We start from the raw sequence: 14,374 nt of genomic DNA, 5'->3' as shown, positions 1-14,374 counted from the left end.
ATTCCCTTTGTTCGTATATGAAATAATGCAGATGGCTGCCCCAGATTTTCCGAGAATAATGCAATGATTTTAACACTGAATTCTATAATCCTTTTAAGCTGCTTGTACTATACTTGTGACTAATGCCTATGACTTAAGTGTAGGACACATATTTTCCTATAAAACAAAACACTATACCTCAGCTGTGCTTTACTAATGGAAAAAAGTCTGTGCTCTATCCAGATAAACTGCAAGCACCAAATGTCTAATAGTTCAGAAACAGATTAATGGGTACCTATCTTATCTTTCTTTAGTTGAGAATCACACCACTTTGTACTGCTTTTATAGTTTTAATACTGTACTCAGAAAGCACCACAGATACATAAGCTACTCATGTTCATATGCTACCATCACACCATTAATATTTTACCCTAAAATACTCCGGAACATATATGTATGCTTTTTCATGGGGGAAAGTAGGAGGTTGGTCGGTTCTTTAACTCATTTTTTTTATCCAAAGGATAAAATGGCACAGCATTTCATCTGTATCTGTACTGCTCTGGCAATGCAGCCATTCAGAAAGAACAGCTTTGTTAACCTCTAGGCTTACACTATTAAAACATGATTAATTGATTTGCCACAGGATCAGCAAAGGAAATTAATATACATAACTCATGTATTTCTGTTGTACTTCTAATTAAAGAAGAGGATAAACTTACTCAGGTTTAAGGGAACTGTCAAAACTAGTCTCTTCTTACTTAGATAACCAACCACTGACACCACCACTCCCCGTGCATTAAAGTGCTGCTTATGAGAAATGGTATCAAGATACAGCCCACCCATCTTGCTCTTTAGCCACTACATGAAAAAGGGAAAGTGAAACTACTTTAACAACACTTTCTTCAATGCCAGTGTGTATTCATCTAAAAAAACTATATATTTACTCAAAATACTGTAACTGCCAGATGCACAATGAAAGCAACCACAGAAAGCAGAGTAAGGGTCACGAAATCTGATTCATCTGCCTTTTGATTTTATCAAACCATTACAGTGTTCAAGCAAGTCTATTCATATATTTAAAATATTTTAAAAGCTCTGAATCTTAAGTAATTGACATGTCCAGAGAATTTTCTTTCATCAATTCATGGCAAAGAATGTGTGATATCAGAGACATAATTCAAAGTATTGTCTCAGGGCATGCTAACAATAATGCAGTTTTGAATTCTGAAGTGGTTGTGGGGACAAAATTTCTATTTTAAGCACTACTGCTGGAGGAAAACCACCAAAACTATATAATTTAGTATAACATTCTATGAAAAGCAGTGTTATTCTACAGTTTCGTAAGAAACTGCTAAGAAGGTCTAATGAAATGACACTGAAAGTAGGATGGCACACATCCGTCCCATTTGAAATGCATTTTTTTCTTTCAATTCCACTTTTCAATTCCAGTTTGTAAAAAAGACAATAAATATATACAATACTAACTCATCAATCACACAGGAAAATTCCTTATTTTCATATGGATACTAATTAAAATAATTCAAACATTCAAGTTATCTTTCTAACTTTAAACTGAATGGTTATTTTACAACCAAAAGTGTTTTTGCAGCTGAAATACACCAATGAATGAAACTTTCCTGAAACTTTCCTGAATCCTTCACAGGTACAAAAATTTCACAGGTATCTAAACACCTGACATGCTAAGTATTTCTGCAGTGGCTTTTGTCATATACCACATAGCTGAACACTGTCCTTATCCCCCGCAGAGTTAAATCTGATTTTAGAGCATGAAAAGAGGCTGGGAAGAAGGGAGGCAGTAAGAAGAGCGGATGCCATCCTGTCTTCCTGTTGAGTAGATCTCAGAATTGGACCATCATTTCTATTTCTACTAGGAGGAATGACTGGACAAGAAAAACAAAGCCTCATCTGAGTGATCAAATGACATCCCACAAAAAATTAAAGCTGATGACACAGTGAGTGTTAGATTCAGATGGCCTATCTAAGAGGAAAACAAATTGTAAGCAGGAAAAAAACTATGTTTTATACAAATTAATGTGGCGACTCATGGGATATTCCTTACTTTCTCTTACTAGAAGTCGTTTCTTCTCAGATTGGCAAGTCTGACGACTCTTTTTGAACATCAATTTCCATATCCTCCTAAACTCTCCTCCACCTTCCTGAAATCCTTAGGTGTCAGCCATTGTGCCTTCTTTAAACTTTTCCCCTATTTCTCTTTTCCATGGCTGCATTTGAGCTTTTCTTTAACTGCCTTCTCCCCAATACTGATGGGTTCAATTCAGATGAGACAAATTATTATACAAATAATGCATCAGTTAGCAGCTGTAGATAATCCAAATATTAACTCATTAAGCAGATACTGAAAGAATATAAGGGAGTGATGTACCAGGAGACTTCAAATAAAATGAGGAATAAAAAAGGCATTAGTTGAAGCAAAGCTCTGCAAACACTTTTTTGGACCTGTTTTTTAGGGTGTAATTCATAAATGTTTGTTTACCATGCTGACTTACCCATGTGTAACTTAGATGGGTGGTTTCATGGTGGGTTCTGAATTTGGAAATTCAGCATACTGGTGCTCCCCTCTCAAGGTTCCCTGCAAATCCAACCACAAAACTCTTTCTGACTCACCTCTCTCTGTTTTTATATAAACTGCAGTAAATATGATTGGAGAAAGTCTCATTCCCTTATAAAACACACATAATACTTTATGACCCCACATTCAGTAAAACAGCTTCACCATAAACTATTACTGAGATATTTAGTAAAATTCAAAAGGTATACTTCCATCTTTCCATTCTCTGAAGTTTCCTCTCCCCCCCAGTTTAGTTAGTTTTTATTTCACAAAGGCATACTCATCTTCTTCTCAGTCGCCTTTTACTAACCACATTTCATTCCTCTTTCTGCAGCACTTTTCCTCTATTTTTATTTTTAAATATCATCTGTGCTCTCAATTTTAATTTCTCCAGTGGAATGAGATAAATTGGCAAAGCTGAGATTTAAAAGGCAGAACCCATGGCCCTCATAGACTAGAGGTCCCTTTGCTATTCAAGAATATAAACAAAAGTAGTACTAAAATCTTACATTACTCTATCCTCATAACTGCTTAGATGTGATAACCTGACTTCCTATCTTAGAATACGTGGTGATGCTCCAAAATAAGTGAAGTACCTATTTGGTCTTAATCCAGAAGACACTCTTAAGAATTCTCCTGGCCCTGTACTGCGGACTTCCCTCTTCTTCAGACATATTGACAAGACTATCAGAGGAAAGGAGAAATTCAAGAAGGTATTTGATAATTAACTAAAGGTTGCACTAAAGAACCAATAAATGGCACTGTATTTCCTATGGCTATTTCATATTCTACGGGGAAGATTATAGTCAAAAGAAATCTGAGAAAAAATCAGGAAAGACTAGTCTTTTTATTACCTGGTACTTAGAATATCTTTAATAATAACTAAACTGTTTGAGGAAGCCAAGATTAATAACGTTAAGGCTAGTACAAATGAAGGATCTCCTTCTCACAGGAAGGGTTAATTTAAGTATAATAATTGTTCTCTGAAAGGATGATTGCCACCATAAAATAAGTTGTGAATCTGAATTCTGCAGACAACCTCTCCTCCAGCTATGATGTACTGTGACAAGTACGCATTGCAGGAACAGAAAAAACCCCAAGTCATTGGCTATTTTATGGAACTACCTTACAAGCCAGCACCTTTTCTTATAACAACGGGGAGTATGGACTTATGATCATACTACATCATTAGCATCTAGTATAATTTTTCTGGAAAACAAGGGCACAAAAAAAGGCTCAGGATTAGCAAGGGTCTTTCCTTTGCACAATCCATCAGTTAGCTGTATTTAAATTTAGTGAAAGATGACAAAAGCTTTACATCTACCTATATACCTATGAACAGATTTTACTTCTGACACTTTAGTGTCATAAAGTTTAATTTGTCAGAATCTAACAGGACTCCTGTTACTGTCATGGCATGGAAGACAGGAACAAGAAAAAATATTTTCCCAATCACTGATAATAAGAAACAGTATTAAAAAGGTAGCTGATGGAACATATTTGGCTTATAGGTACTGTTAATCAAGGTCCTGAGATTCATTTTGGTCTTGCATGTTGTTGGTATGGGAGGATAAAATTGAGCTTTAGCTTTAAAAAGTCTCTGCTATGAGTAAAACAACACTAGGCATGAAAAACAGAGGCAAACGTGTATCCCCCAACAGTTAATCTTGAAAAAGAATAGACACAGAATGTCCTACCTCTTCTGGACGTTTCTGTGCCACCGATACCAGCTCTTCAGAGCTACTTCTTGAGGTAGAGGGTACCACATTACCTGGGGGCTCTGAGACCACCTCATTTGACGGCTCGGAGTCCTGAGGGCAACAGAGACAAATTGACCCCTCAGCAGCGTGTTGATGTGGCACGCCAAGAAAATGAGACTTCAGAGGAACTGTGCTCTAAGCACAGACAGAGAAATGAAAAATACTTGAGGTTTAAAACTCTACTCCTTTCACCCTGGGCAACTTCTTTTACCCCACAGGCAAAAACATCTCTCAGATATTTTCTCTTAAAATGGTAATACTTTCTTCACAAGAGCATTATAAGACTTATTAAATAGTTATATAGCATTTCAGAATTGTGAAGTTCTGAATAAGCATGCTTGTTTTGCCCATACCTACCCCTGCTCCTGAACTGCAAGGAAGGGAATATTACATTTTATCCCCTTATTCAAGATGGAGGTTCCTGCAAAACAGGTGGGACCATGCTAGAACAACCCCACACAAATGTATTTTATCAATCACTGCAAATCGATATAGCACACAACCTGGTAAAGTTAGAAAAGTCAGTAGAGTTGGATGTCTATTAGTAACTTTAACACTACAGTAAAAGAAATAAAATCAGAATTCTTAAGTAGTTTACATTCTACTTTCCAAGTTATCTTGACTTTGCAATGCAACATGACTAAATCAGTCAAAACAAAGACCACTTTAAGACCTTCACTGCTTCACAGGGTGGTTTTGATAACTGCATTGAGATATTTTATTACAGAGGGTAAAAAAAAATCCATTAATCGGTACTATCTCTACTGTAGCTATTGTAATGCTCATTACAGAAGATATTTTAGATGTCATCGCTTAGCAAGCAGAATATGTGCTTTTGATTTATCACTTTCTCTCTACAGTCATTAATTGCAAGGAAATCAAGATTATACTTTTGGAAACTGCAAGCTGCAAAGCTCATTATTAACAACCTCTAAAAGTAAATTAAAATTTCATAATGAAAATATTCAGCATTTGCCTATAGCCCAATGTATGTTTGGACTGTTGGAAGGGAAAAAGTGAACACTGTGGTCCAACGCCTGTCGCTGAATCATACGGAGAATCACAGGTAAGAACAGGTATTCTAAAAGAATTAATAAATGAAGGGGGTTGCTGGAGGCTAGAAAGTTGGAAAAATCTCTTTGGACCTGGAGGGGGAATACTCTAGTATCTCTACTTCATATACCTGTTCAGGTGAATCCCTTTAAAAGAGCTTCTGAGCTTAAATATTTCAAATAAAGCTTTTTATGCCTTTCTCATTGCACCAGCTGTGACTTAGAAAAAGGATGTTCTGCCCCATTCTGTGGCTTACAACCTTAAGTTTAAGGTGTGGTATGAGGAAGACATTTTAGGAAAAATGATTTTTCAGCAATGACTAAAGAATACTCTTGATTAAAATGCTAACAATGAAGTCCCAACTCCCATTGCATTGAACTGTTTTATGGGCATAAGCACTGGATCTGTGGAAGAAGGAAAAATGAGATACCTTGGTAGAGCTACCATCCCAAATAATTCCATGGCAGGAATAATAAAACACTATTTTTCATCTCAGTTCCTCAAAAGAATATCAGTACCATGGCTAAACACAGTGAACTACAAGGAAAAACATCTTAGCATTCTGATAATAAAAGTCTGTTTTTCCTCTGTACAAAAGATCCATGCTCTATATGCCATCAAATTAAACTTTGCATCATGTTCATCCTGACAGCTCGCTGTTTTCCCTAGCAGATCTGGACTTGCACAGGCAAACATCCTCTCCCTCAAAGGCCACCTCAATTTGGCTTCCAGTAAACTATAATGATGAGATTATCTCTTCTTGTTGACCCAATTAGCCATGAACTGATCCTGAGTACAGAACAGTACTGTTTTTTTCTCTACTTAATAACTGGAAAGTTAAATCATCACCATGCAATTTATCAGCTCAATATGTTTCCAGAAGTTCTTCTGCGCTACTTACAAAAACAAAAGTAACAACCACATCTGCTGGAAGAAAATTGCGTACTTGTCTGATTTCTTTGGTTCAGTGATTTCTCTCCTTGAATTCTGCCTGTCTTTTGTGTCTGAACAAACTTTCATTATGTTGCTATTACCTGTGGCCAGATAATAGTAGCAAGATTTTTTTTGTTACTTATGATTTTTGAAAGTAATAAACGATGGTTTTCAAAAATGTCTGAGCAACTGCAGTTTGGTAAACATACATTTCTGTTCCATTCCTCTTGCCTCAACAGGACTAGCATGTCACGGATTCTCTTCCCCCATCAAGTCTCTAATATCTTCTTTCCAAGCAGCTTGGTTATCCTTCTCAATAGTTTTCTTAAGAACCAGCTAAGTAATATAATACTTTAATTTTTAAGGAGATGGATGGAAATCAAATTTACTTTATTATTCAGAAACCAAGCCGAAAAAAGGTGTCTCCTCTTCCAGTTACTGTGGTTTTATTATTTCTTTTCACACTGCTGTTACTCCTTAGAAAAACTGTATAGAGCCTGAACATACGTAAGAAAGGCAATCTATGCTGCTCTGAACTAGTCTGGCAACATATGAAGTACAGCTTTCAGAAATAAAAACATTCAGTAAGTGTAATAAGATCCTTTCATGTAAGGTACAATGATAAAAATGCTGCAAGGTGCAAGTGAGAACTTTCATAAAGCTTCTTCTCAGTGTGTTATGAGTACATGGCCAAATAAGCCACAGTTCTGGCAACAAATCCTGGCACTTTGACTTGTATTTAGCAAACAAAACAACCTGAAAAATATTGGCATTGTTTACTTATGTAAAGAAAAGCAAAGAATCTGTATCTCTGACCTGAAACAACATTTTTATTGAAGAACTGTTAAAACAAAAAATGTATTTAAAAAAATCATTAAAATTAGCTTCTTGTCCTTCCTAACTATTTTGCATATTGTAATATAGTGGAGTGACTTTGCAAAAAAGTCATTTCTTTTTCAAGGCCTTGTATGATGAAAATCATGTCAATGGCACTTCTCATTGATCTGTGAGCATCAACTGTACCAGTGATGGACACAACTGATCATGGACATGTAACCTAGACAATAAGTAATTTGGTACACATCTTTTCTAGTGCTTAAGCCCTTCCATTTCATTAAAATATTGTATTTTCCAACCTACATATGAAAGCTCATATATCTGCATTTTCAAGTTGGATAGATCAAAGCATAGCTTTCTAATTGATCATGATATTTAATTATATTAATTAAAAAATTATGGGAGAAGACTAAGCGGTACTTCCAGTTTCCCGAAAATACAGAAATTCTTTATCAAAATATAAGTGCATCATAAACAAACAAATTCAGAATGCTCAGTAATCACATTTTTCCTGCAAAATACTGATTTTGATCAAAGCTCCTCAGCACATGAACCCTCCTGGACTTATGAAACCTTGAAGAGGAAACATGAAATGTATAAACATTCTACAGTGTTTATGCAAGACAGCCCTGCTTTGAACTATGTCTCTTTTCATATGACCTAAATGTTCATGCAGTTTAAGATACCACAACAGCACTGGCTTGAATCAATAACAGTTCTGCAAAAAACAACAGTATTTGAGTTACATGTTGACACAAATACGTATCAAATCAGACATTCTAGTCCTGGGATGGAACTTGCTTACTAGTCTTGGCACCAGTCAGAACCTTCTTGGCAGCAGACACAAAAGTGTAGCTGGTTAAATTCTGAGTCTTGGACCTTCAGCATTTTTTATATTCAGGACAGCAGAGATCAAAGTTAACAAAGACTGGTAGGAGGTGAGAAATCAAAGCTGCATCCAACTGTAGCACCTCCTTCAAAGCATTCAGTTCTTTTCTCCCCTTCATCCCATTTGGCATATTTGCTATTTGCACCTATTGTAACAGAAGCAAACAGTGTGCTTTTAGTTTTGTCCTTTTCTGTGCAGAAGTATCACTGATATGGTACACTGAAAAATCAATAGCGCATATAGAACAGATGTGGATTTCATTTGTGAGCTACATAGAAGTGATAGATTTTGGAGGAAAATAGTTGCATGCTATGCTGACATTGTGGCTGAATTTGAGGACGTGACTATTTTTACTTTTTATTTTTTAAAAACCAGACCATTAAATACAAGATCAATACACACGTACAGGTAAGTATTGTATATGTAAATAAGATACAGATATGTATGTACAGACATGTATATTCATAGGGAATGTTCACAGTGAACATGATGGTAACAAAATACTGTATTTGTTTACTAGTCTATGTTACCATCAGCACAGATGTTGACTCATACGAAATAGAAACTCTATGCAGCTTCTGATTTAAAGAAAATGGAGAACTGATGTATATAAAAAAGTATGCATAAAATACTCTGCTAGAAAACATAAGAAATTGCATTTTAAACAAGATGATGGAAAAACTGTCTTACAGTGGTATTTATACCAGCCAAGCATCCACTGTTTTTTCTGCCATTTCTACTTTAAAATAAAACTAAAAAAAAATTTGAAACAAATCAACCCACAAACCCACAAACCCGTTACAGATGATTTCAAGCTGACAGGTCTGAATGTATTATGTTAACTCTGCATCGGTTTTCATATATCAACCTTTACCTTGGTCCAGTTGAAAATTACCCAAGTCATAAATTAGCTTTAAACAAGTTTTGAATCAGCCTGGAACTAGTTTTCAAATTAAAGAGCCGTCAGTATATTACATGGTACTGTCATTTTATTACCCCAATCAATTCTGTGTGGCCTGAGGTAGAAAGAAAATGGATGCTGTCTTCATTTGCAAAGGGTTTATCTCTCACACCAGGCTCTGAAAACATGACTGCAGTAATGAATTTGAAGCCAAAGTTACCAACGAAGACTTTTAACAGCAGTAAAGTAGAAATATTTGTCCCTCTTTAGACTTACAAAAAGGGTTAAAAAAAAGCCCTTTCTGAAACATGAACCCAGCTTCTTGAGGCTGAAGGACTGTGGGAAGAAATTAGCACATTTCTGTTGAAGTGCTCAAGTGCTTGTAGCCTCACAGAGTATCATTTCAGTGCTGCACAGGAAGAACCTTCCTGGGTCAGACTGAAGGTGCCTCTCTAGCCCAGACTGCAGAGCATCCCTCATTCAGAGAACAGACCGCTCCTACCTGTCCTTACCCATCTTATACCCCAGGGGCACACTTCGAAAGTATTCACAACGTCTTACCAGAATTTGGTAAAATCTAGTGATGATGAGATATCTATAGTTCTCCACAGTTCACAGGTGGCCAAAGTAAATCCCCAGGAGAAATGTAGAGTTTATCTCAACCTACTTAAACGTGAGATCATTCTGCCATTCCTAGGATTTTACCCCTAGTTAATAAGGTAAGAACATGGGCTTTAAAGTCACGCTCCACAGCTATTAAATTTCCCTCCCTCTTTCTATTCTGCCTTTGTCACTCTCCTCATGCTGATTTTATTTAACATCTGACAATCTCCTCTCTTCCTCTGCCCTCTCCAAAGATAGGAAATTACAAATGCAACCTTTAACGTACATGTGCTAACCTCCTACGCTGCCAGTCACAGAGACAACACCGTTGTTCTGTCCTTGGATCTTTTTTCTCTCTCTTGAGAAGGGGACGATGACTTCTGTGTTTATACACTATTAACACAACAGGGTCTCATTCTCAGATGACTCTGAAACTTCCTCAGTTCAGGTAATAAACCTTAACCTAGCTCTAAAACCTCAGCTTTCTTTCAAAGACAGAAATAAAAGAAAAACTTTTTATACTTCTCTGTTTTCCAAATACGGAAACTTAATTACATTCTTTAGCCTCGCACCATTTTTTTTTTCTTCAAACACACTGTGCAATATGAAGGAACTAATAAAGTTAAAAGAAGTTTCCAATAAATACCCATCTGTTTCAATTTATTATCCCTCTATCCTTCAGCAAACTACAGCACTGACAAAGCAAGCTTGCATCTTTGAAATCTACCTACATTTCCAAGTGTCAAAGGGTGACTTCCTGCTCTTACAGTTTTAAAATAAGGATGCTACCATTGCTAATAGTTTACTAGAAGTGTGAAAGGAAACAGGGTCATGTGTTTTCTCCGGATGCCTTCATCAAATGAAAAAAAAAAAATTACATATATTTAAAGCTAGAAAGAGCACTCTCAAAATAATGCTTTTCATATTTATTCTTCCAACTTTATCACATGCAAATAGAAACAGCAAACAGGAGAACATTTTACCATTTGGAGGTATTATCATTCACTGACCTCTGGAACCTGAATTAGTTTCCCCTTTCTAACTCACGTATTTTCTACGTTTCCATTACTCAGTGTACTAATTCTACTTCTCTTTGGACTGAATTCTCCACCCTTCAAATCAAACTCGCATAGATTGTTGTATCTCCCTTTTCCTTTTTCGTCATTAGTTATTTCCCAACACTCAGAAGTTGTTTTTTTAGCTACCCTTCCAATGGCTGCTTTTTCTGACCCCAGAATTCTCTGAACTGTATTGAAAATAAATTCTTAAAAAACTGTAATTAATAAAACCACATCAGAATACAAAAACTGGAATTAAACTTTAAAACACAGATTCACCACATGAATCTCATAAGGATAATGCAAAGGAATACAACTTTCCTGTTATTGTTATGGATTAAAGCCACTGATCACAGGTACAGTATGGCTCAAACTATTGGCAAAAATTTTCTGTATGAACATGAACATCATCACCAGAAATTTTTAGAATTTCTTCAATAAAGGGAAAAAGCCAATCTTTTTTGTGCTAAATCTCCTATGTCTTGCATAATTTGGTAATTACCTGATGCATCAGAGCAACAGAATTTATATGAATATACTTTTGCAGGATATTAATATACTGGCAAGACCGCTGTACTATGCCATTATCACTGCATGTAAGAGTAACTCAATACTTTTTCCTTTTTTTGTCCACACCACTTTCTTCCTATATATTGTTTTGCTATTTTTTCTTATTATGAATTAGGTTACAGGCATATACAATAGCCTAGAAAGCTATTTTTGTCTTTATATTTTATGGAGTTTTAAAAATCATTTTATGGAGTTCTAAAAGTTCTTTAAGACAATACACATGTTATTTATTACTGCTGGATCAGGACATTTCATCTTCCCTGTGTCTGTTTTGTACCGCTCTGATCCCTCTGATCCTTCCCCCCATCTAAAAAAACAAAAAAACCAACCAAAAGTTGCAAAACAAATTCTCAAACACATCATAACATCTATGGCCACAGTAAGTGAGGCACTTACTGTGTAGCTGTATGTATGTTGTACATAACTGCAATTGCTGACTTCAACATATTTACAGAATGATAAGGGCACCTCACACCTAAATTTAAAACGACTTTCTAAACAACAAATGTACAAAGACAGCAGCCATTATGTGTGGAAGGCAGCATTGCAGCTACAACTGCTCCATTAGTAAGGCTACATTTGGGTCTGCAGTTGTCTGTTTATTTAAGCAATTTTTTTTCCCTTCAGAAATTATCAGGGGCAGACCACAGCAATCCATCCATACTGTCTCTCTACAAGATAGCTTCAGTCCATCTGTATTATTTTTAAAATCATGTTTAAATTGCCCCAAACTTTCCATGCTCTTGGATTGCTGAGGCAGTGACAACTTGGGAGTAAGGTACAGCAGCAAACTTACTTCCCACCTCTCAGGGTCAAGCTGCATATTCACACAATCTATGGTCAAAGCAGTTTGCTTTACTCCACTTCAGCAGCTTGGGAGAAAGCATACACAAAATTTGCTTGTAATACTTGGCTAATACTTAACTTGAACTAGAAGATTGAGCACTTGAGAAGATCTTTGCTCCAAAAAGCAGCTGCTTTATTCTAACAAAAATAGAATGTAGCTCAGAAAAGGCTTTCTTTCAAGCACACAATCTTCAGATATTATGTATCAGCATGCAGAGTGTGTCTGTCAGATGTTGGAACAAAGCTTTAAATTGTACCATCTAACTTAATTCTCAAGACAGGGTCAGCACATTCATATGGTTGTTGGTTTTTTTTACCCTTTAAGAAGTCCTTTAAGTAATATTTATTTAGCTCCTTACATCTTCATCAGCGCTGATTCTTGCTTTTCAACTCCTTGAAGTCCAGATTTTCCCAACATAATGCAAAACAGAGTGATATTAAAATGTGTGATCGCCAAAAGCATCACAAAATTGTCAAAGGCTACTTATTAAATCAAGACTGCTTTTCATCTCTCCCCACTTCCAGAATTTTTTTCCATTAACAAGATAAAATAAAGGGATTGCACAGTATACAATTTTTTTTTCAGTTTAAGTTTATTATGCAAGTTTTAGAGCTCCCTAAACTTTCCATATGAGGAAAGGCTGAGAGAACTGGGTTTGTTCAGCCTTGAGAAGAGAAGGCTTAGGGGAGACCTCATCACCATGTTCCAGTATTTAAAGGGTGGCTACAAAAAAGATGGAGACTCCCTTTTCACAAGGAGGCACATGGAAAAATGGTGTAATGGGCACAAGTTACTCCTGGGGAGATTCTGATTGGACACAAGAGGAAAATTTTTCACCATGAGAACAATCAGCCACTGGAATAATCTGCCCAGGAAGTGGTGGATTTCCCAGTATTCAGATTCGGCTGGACAGGGTGCTCTGCCATCTTGTCTAGACAGTGCTTTTGCCAAGAAAGGTTGGAACAGGTGATTCTTGAGGTCCCTTCCAACCTGGTATTGTATGATTCTATGATATATGGCACCCACTTATCTGCCTGTGCTTCAGACATTTTCTATAAATGCGCTACCCTGCTCTGGGAGAAGGCTGTGTGCCCTCATCTTTCCATTTTGCCACAGCCCTATTTCTTAATTCTCCCCTATGTGTTTCTGTGTATTCTTCCAAATGGAATTCTCTCATTCTTATGAATGTGTGTGTGCTCACACTTCCCTTTCTACGCCAAGGGCGCTTCTTGCAGTCCCATTATTTTTTCCCATCCTGCTTTTCTCTTTCTCCCTCTCTCTCTTCTTAAAAAGTACCACTGTTTATTTTCAACTAATAAAGCAGAAAAATAAAACATTAATTCAAGGTTGTAAAAATATTTTAAAATAATGAATCTATCTACAGAAAAGCTTTCTATAAAAATGTTTCTTATATCCTCCGTTTCAGATCTCTTTAACATCTGAATGTGCAAAATTTAAAAAAATCTCTTGAAAATCCTTTACAAAGATTAATAAATGTTAGGAACACTATTTTGTGGATGCCCCTGACTTATTTATTCAAGCTAGTCACTAGAGTAATTAAGAGAAAATTTCCATATAACTTTATACTGCTAAATAGAGAAGCATACTCTTATTAATATAAAGTAGCCAGCTAAAACAAAAGGCTATTTTATTCCGTCAAACTGAGCTAAATTGACAACGGGCTGTTTACTAAAAAGAAAATGAACAGCACAGTTGACACAGTTTAAGATGTGACATTAATCAGCCATCTTTTGCTGAGCCCACGGGAACTGAAAGGTCACAACTAGCTCCGCTGTTTTAAAGCATCCTCAGAAAGTCCTGGAAATTCCTCATTCTTCCCTAATTAAGAACTCTGAAAACGGTACATGGAATGATGAGGCTAAATTCACTTGAAATGTTGACTTTACTGCCTTGTTTTAGGAGGCATGAATATTTTCCCCATGTTGGTTTTTTTTGTTTCTAAAAATTACATCTACCAGACAAAATTCGCTTTTATGTTTCTCATCTCATAGTAGAAAACACACACCAAGTCCCTTACTTTTAAATTTAGTCGCTTAACAACACTGTAGATGAGATTCTTTCAGTTAAAAGCATATGCATACAGAGCTTATACAAACATGGAAATGATAAAATCTTATACCCTAACAGTATATATCCGTGTGTTAATTTTTAGACTTTCAATCTTGAGACTACCGATATGCGAACGCCACGAATTCTCTTATCAAAGTAGGAATGAAATAACTTTTGTAGTCAACTAAACTAAGCCACAAATATACCTTTGATACAGCAAATACAAGAGTGGTTTATACCACTAACTATTGCGGTAAGACAGGAACAGTTGTGCAGAGCAAAGC

General features: G+C 36.1%; 1 protein-coding gene across 1 annotated transcript in view; it reads right to left on the bottom strand.

The window, feature by feature from the left end:
* Positions 1–14,374, bottom strand: part of PHF14 (PHD finger protein 14) — a 173,083-nt gene that overhangs the window by 30,447 nt on the left and 128,262 nt on the right. The window contains 1 exon segment of the mRNA XM_074836515.1: positions 4,267–4,380. Coding sequence (XP_074692616.1) covers positions 4,267–4,380 — 114 coding nt within the window.

Source organism: Strix aluco, chromosome 1 (assembly GCF_031877795.1).
Source record: "Strix aluco isolate bStrAlu1 chromosome 1, bStrAlu1.hap1, whole genome shotgun sequence".
NCBI classification, from domain to species: Eukaryota; Metazoa; Chordata; class Aves; order Strigiformes; family Strigidae; genus Strix; species Strix aluco.
This window is presented reverse-complemented; position numbering and strand designations above follow the sequence as displayed.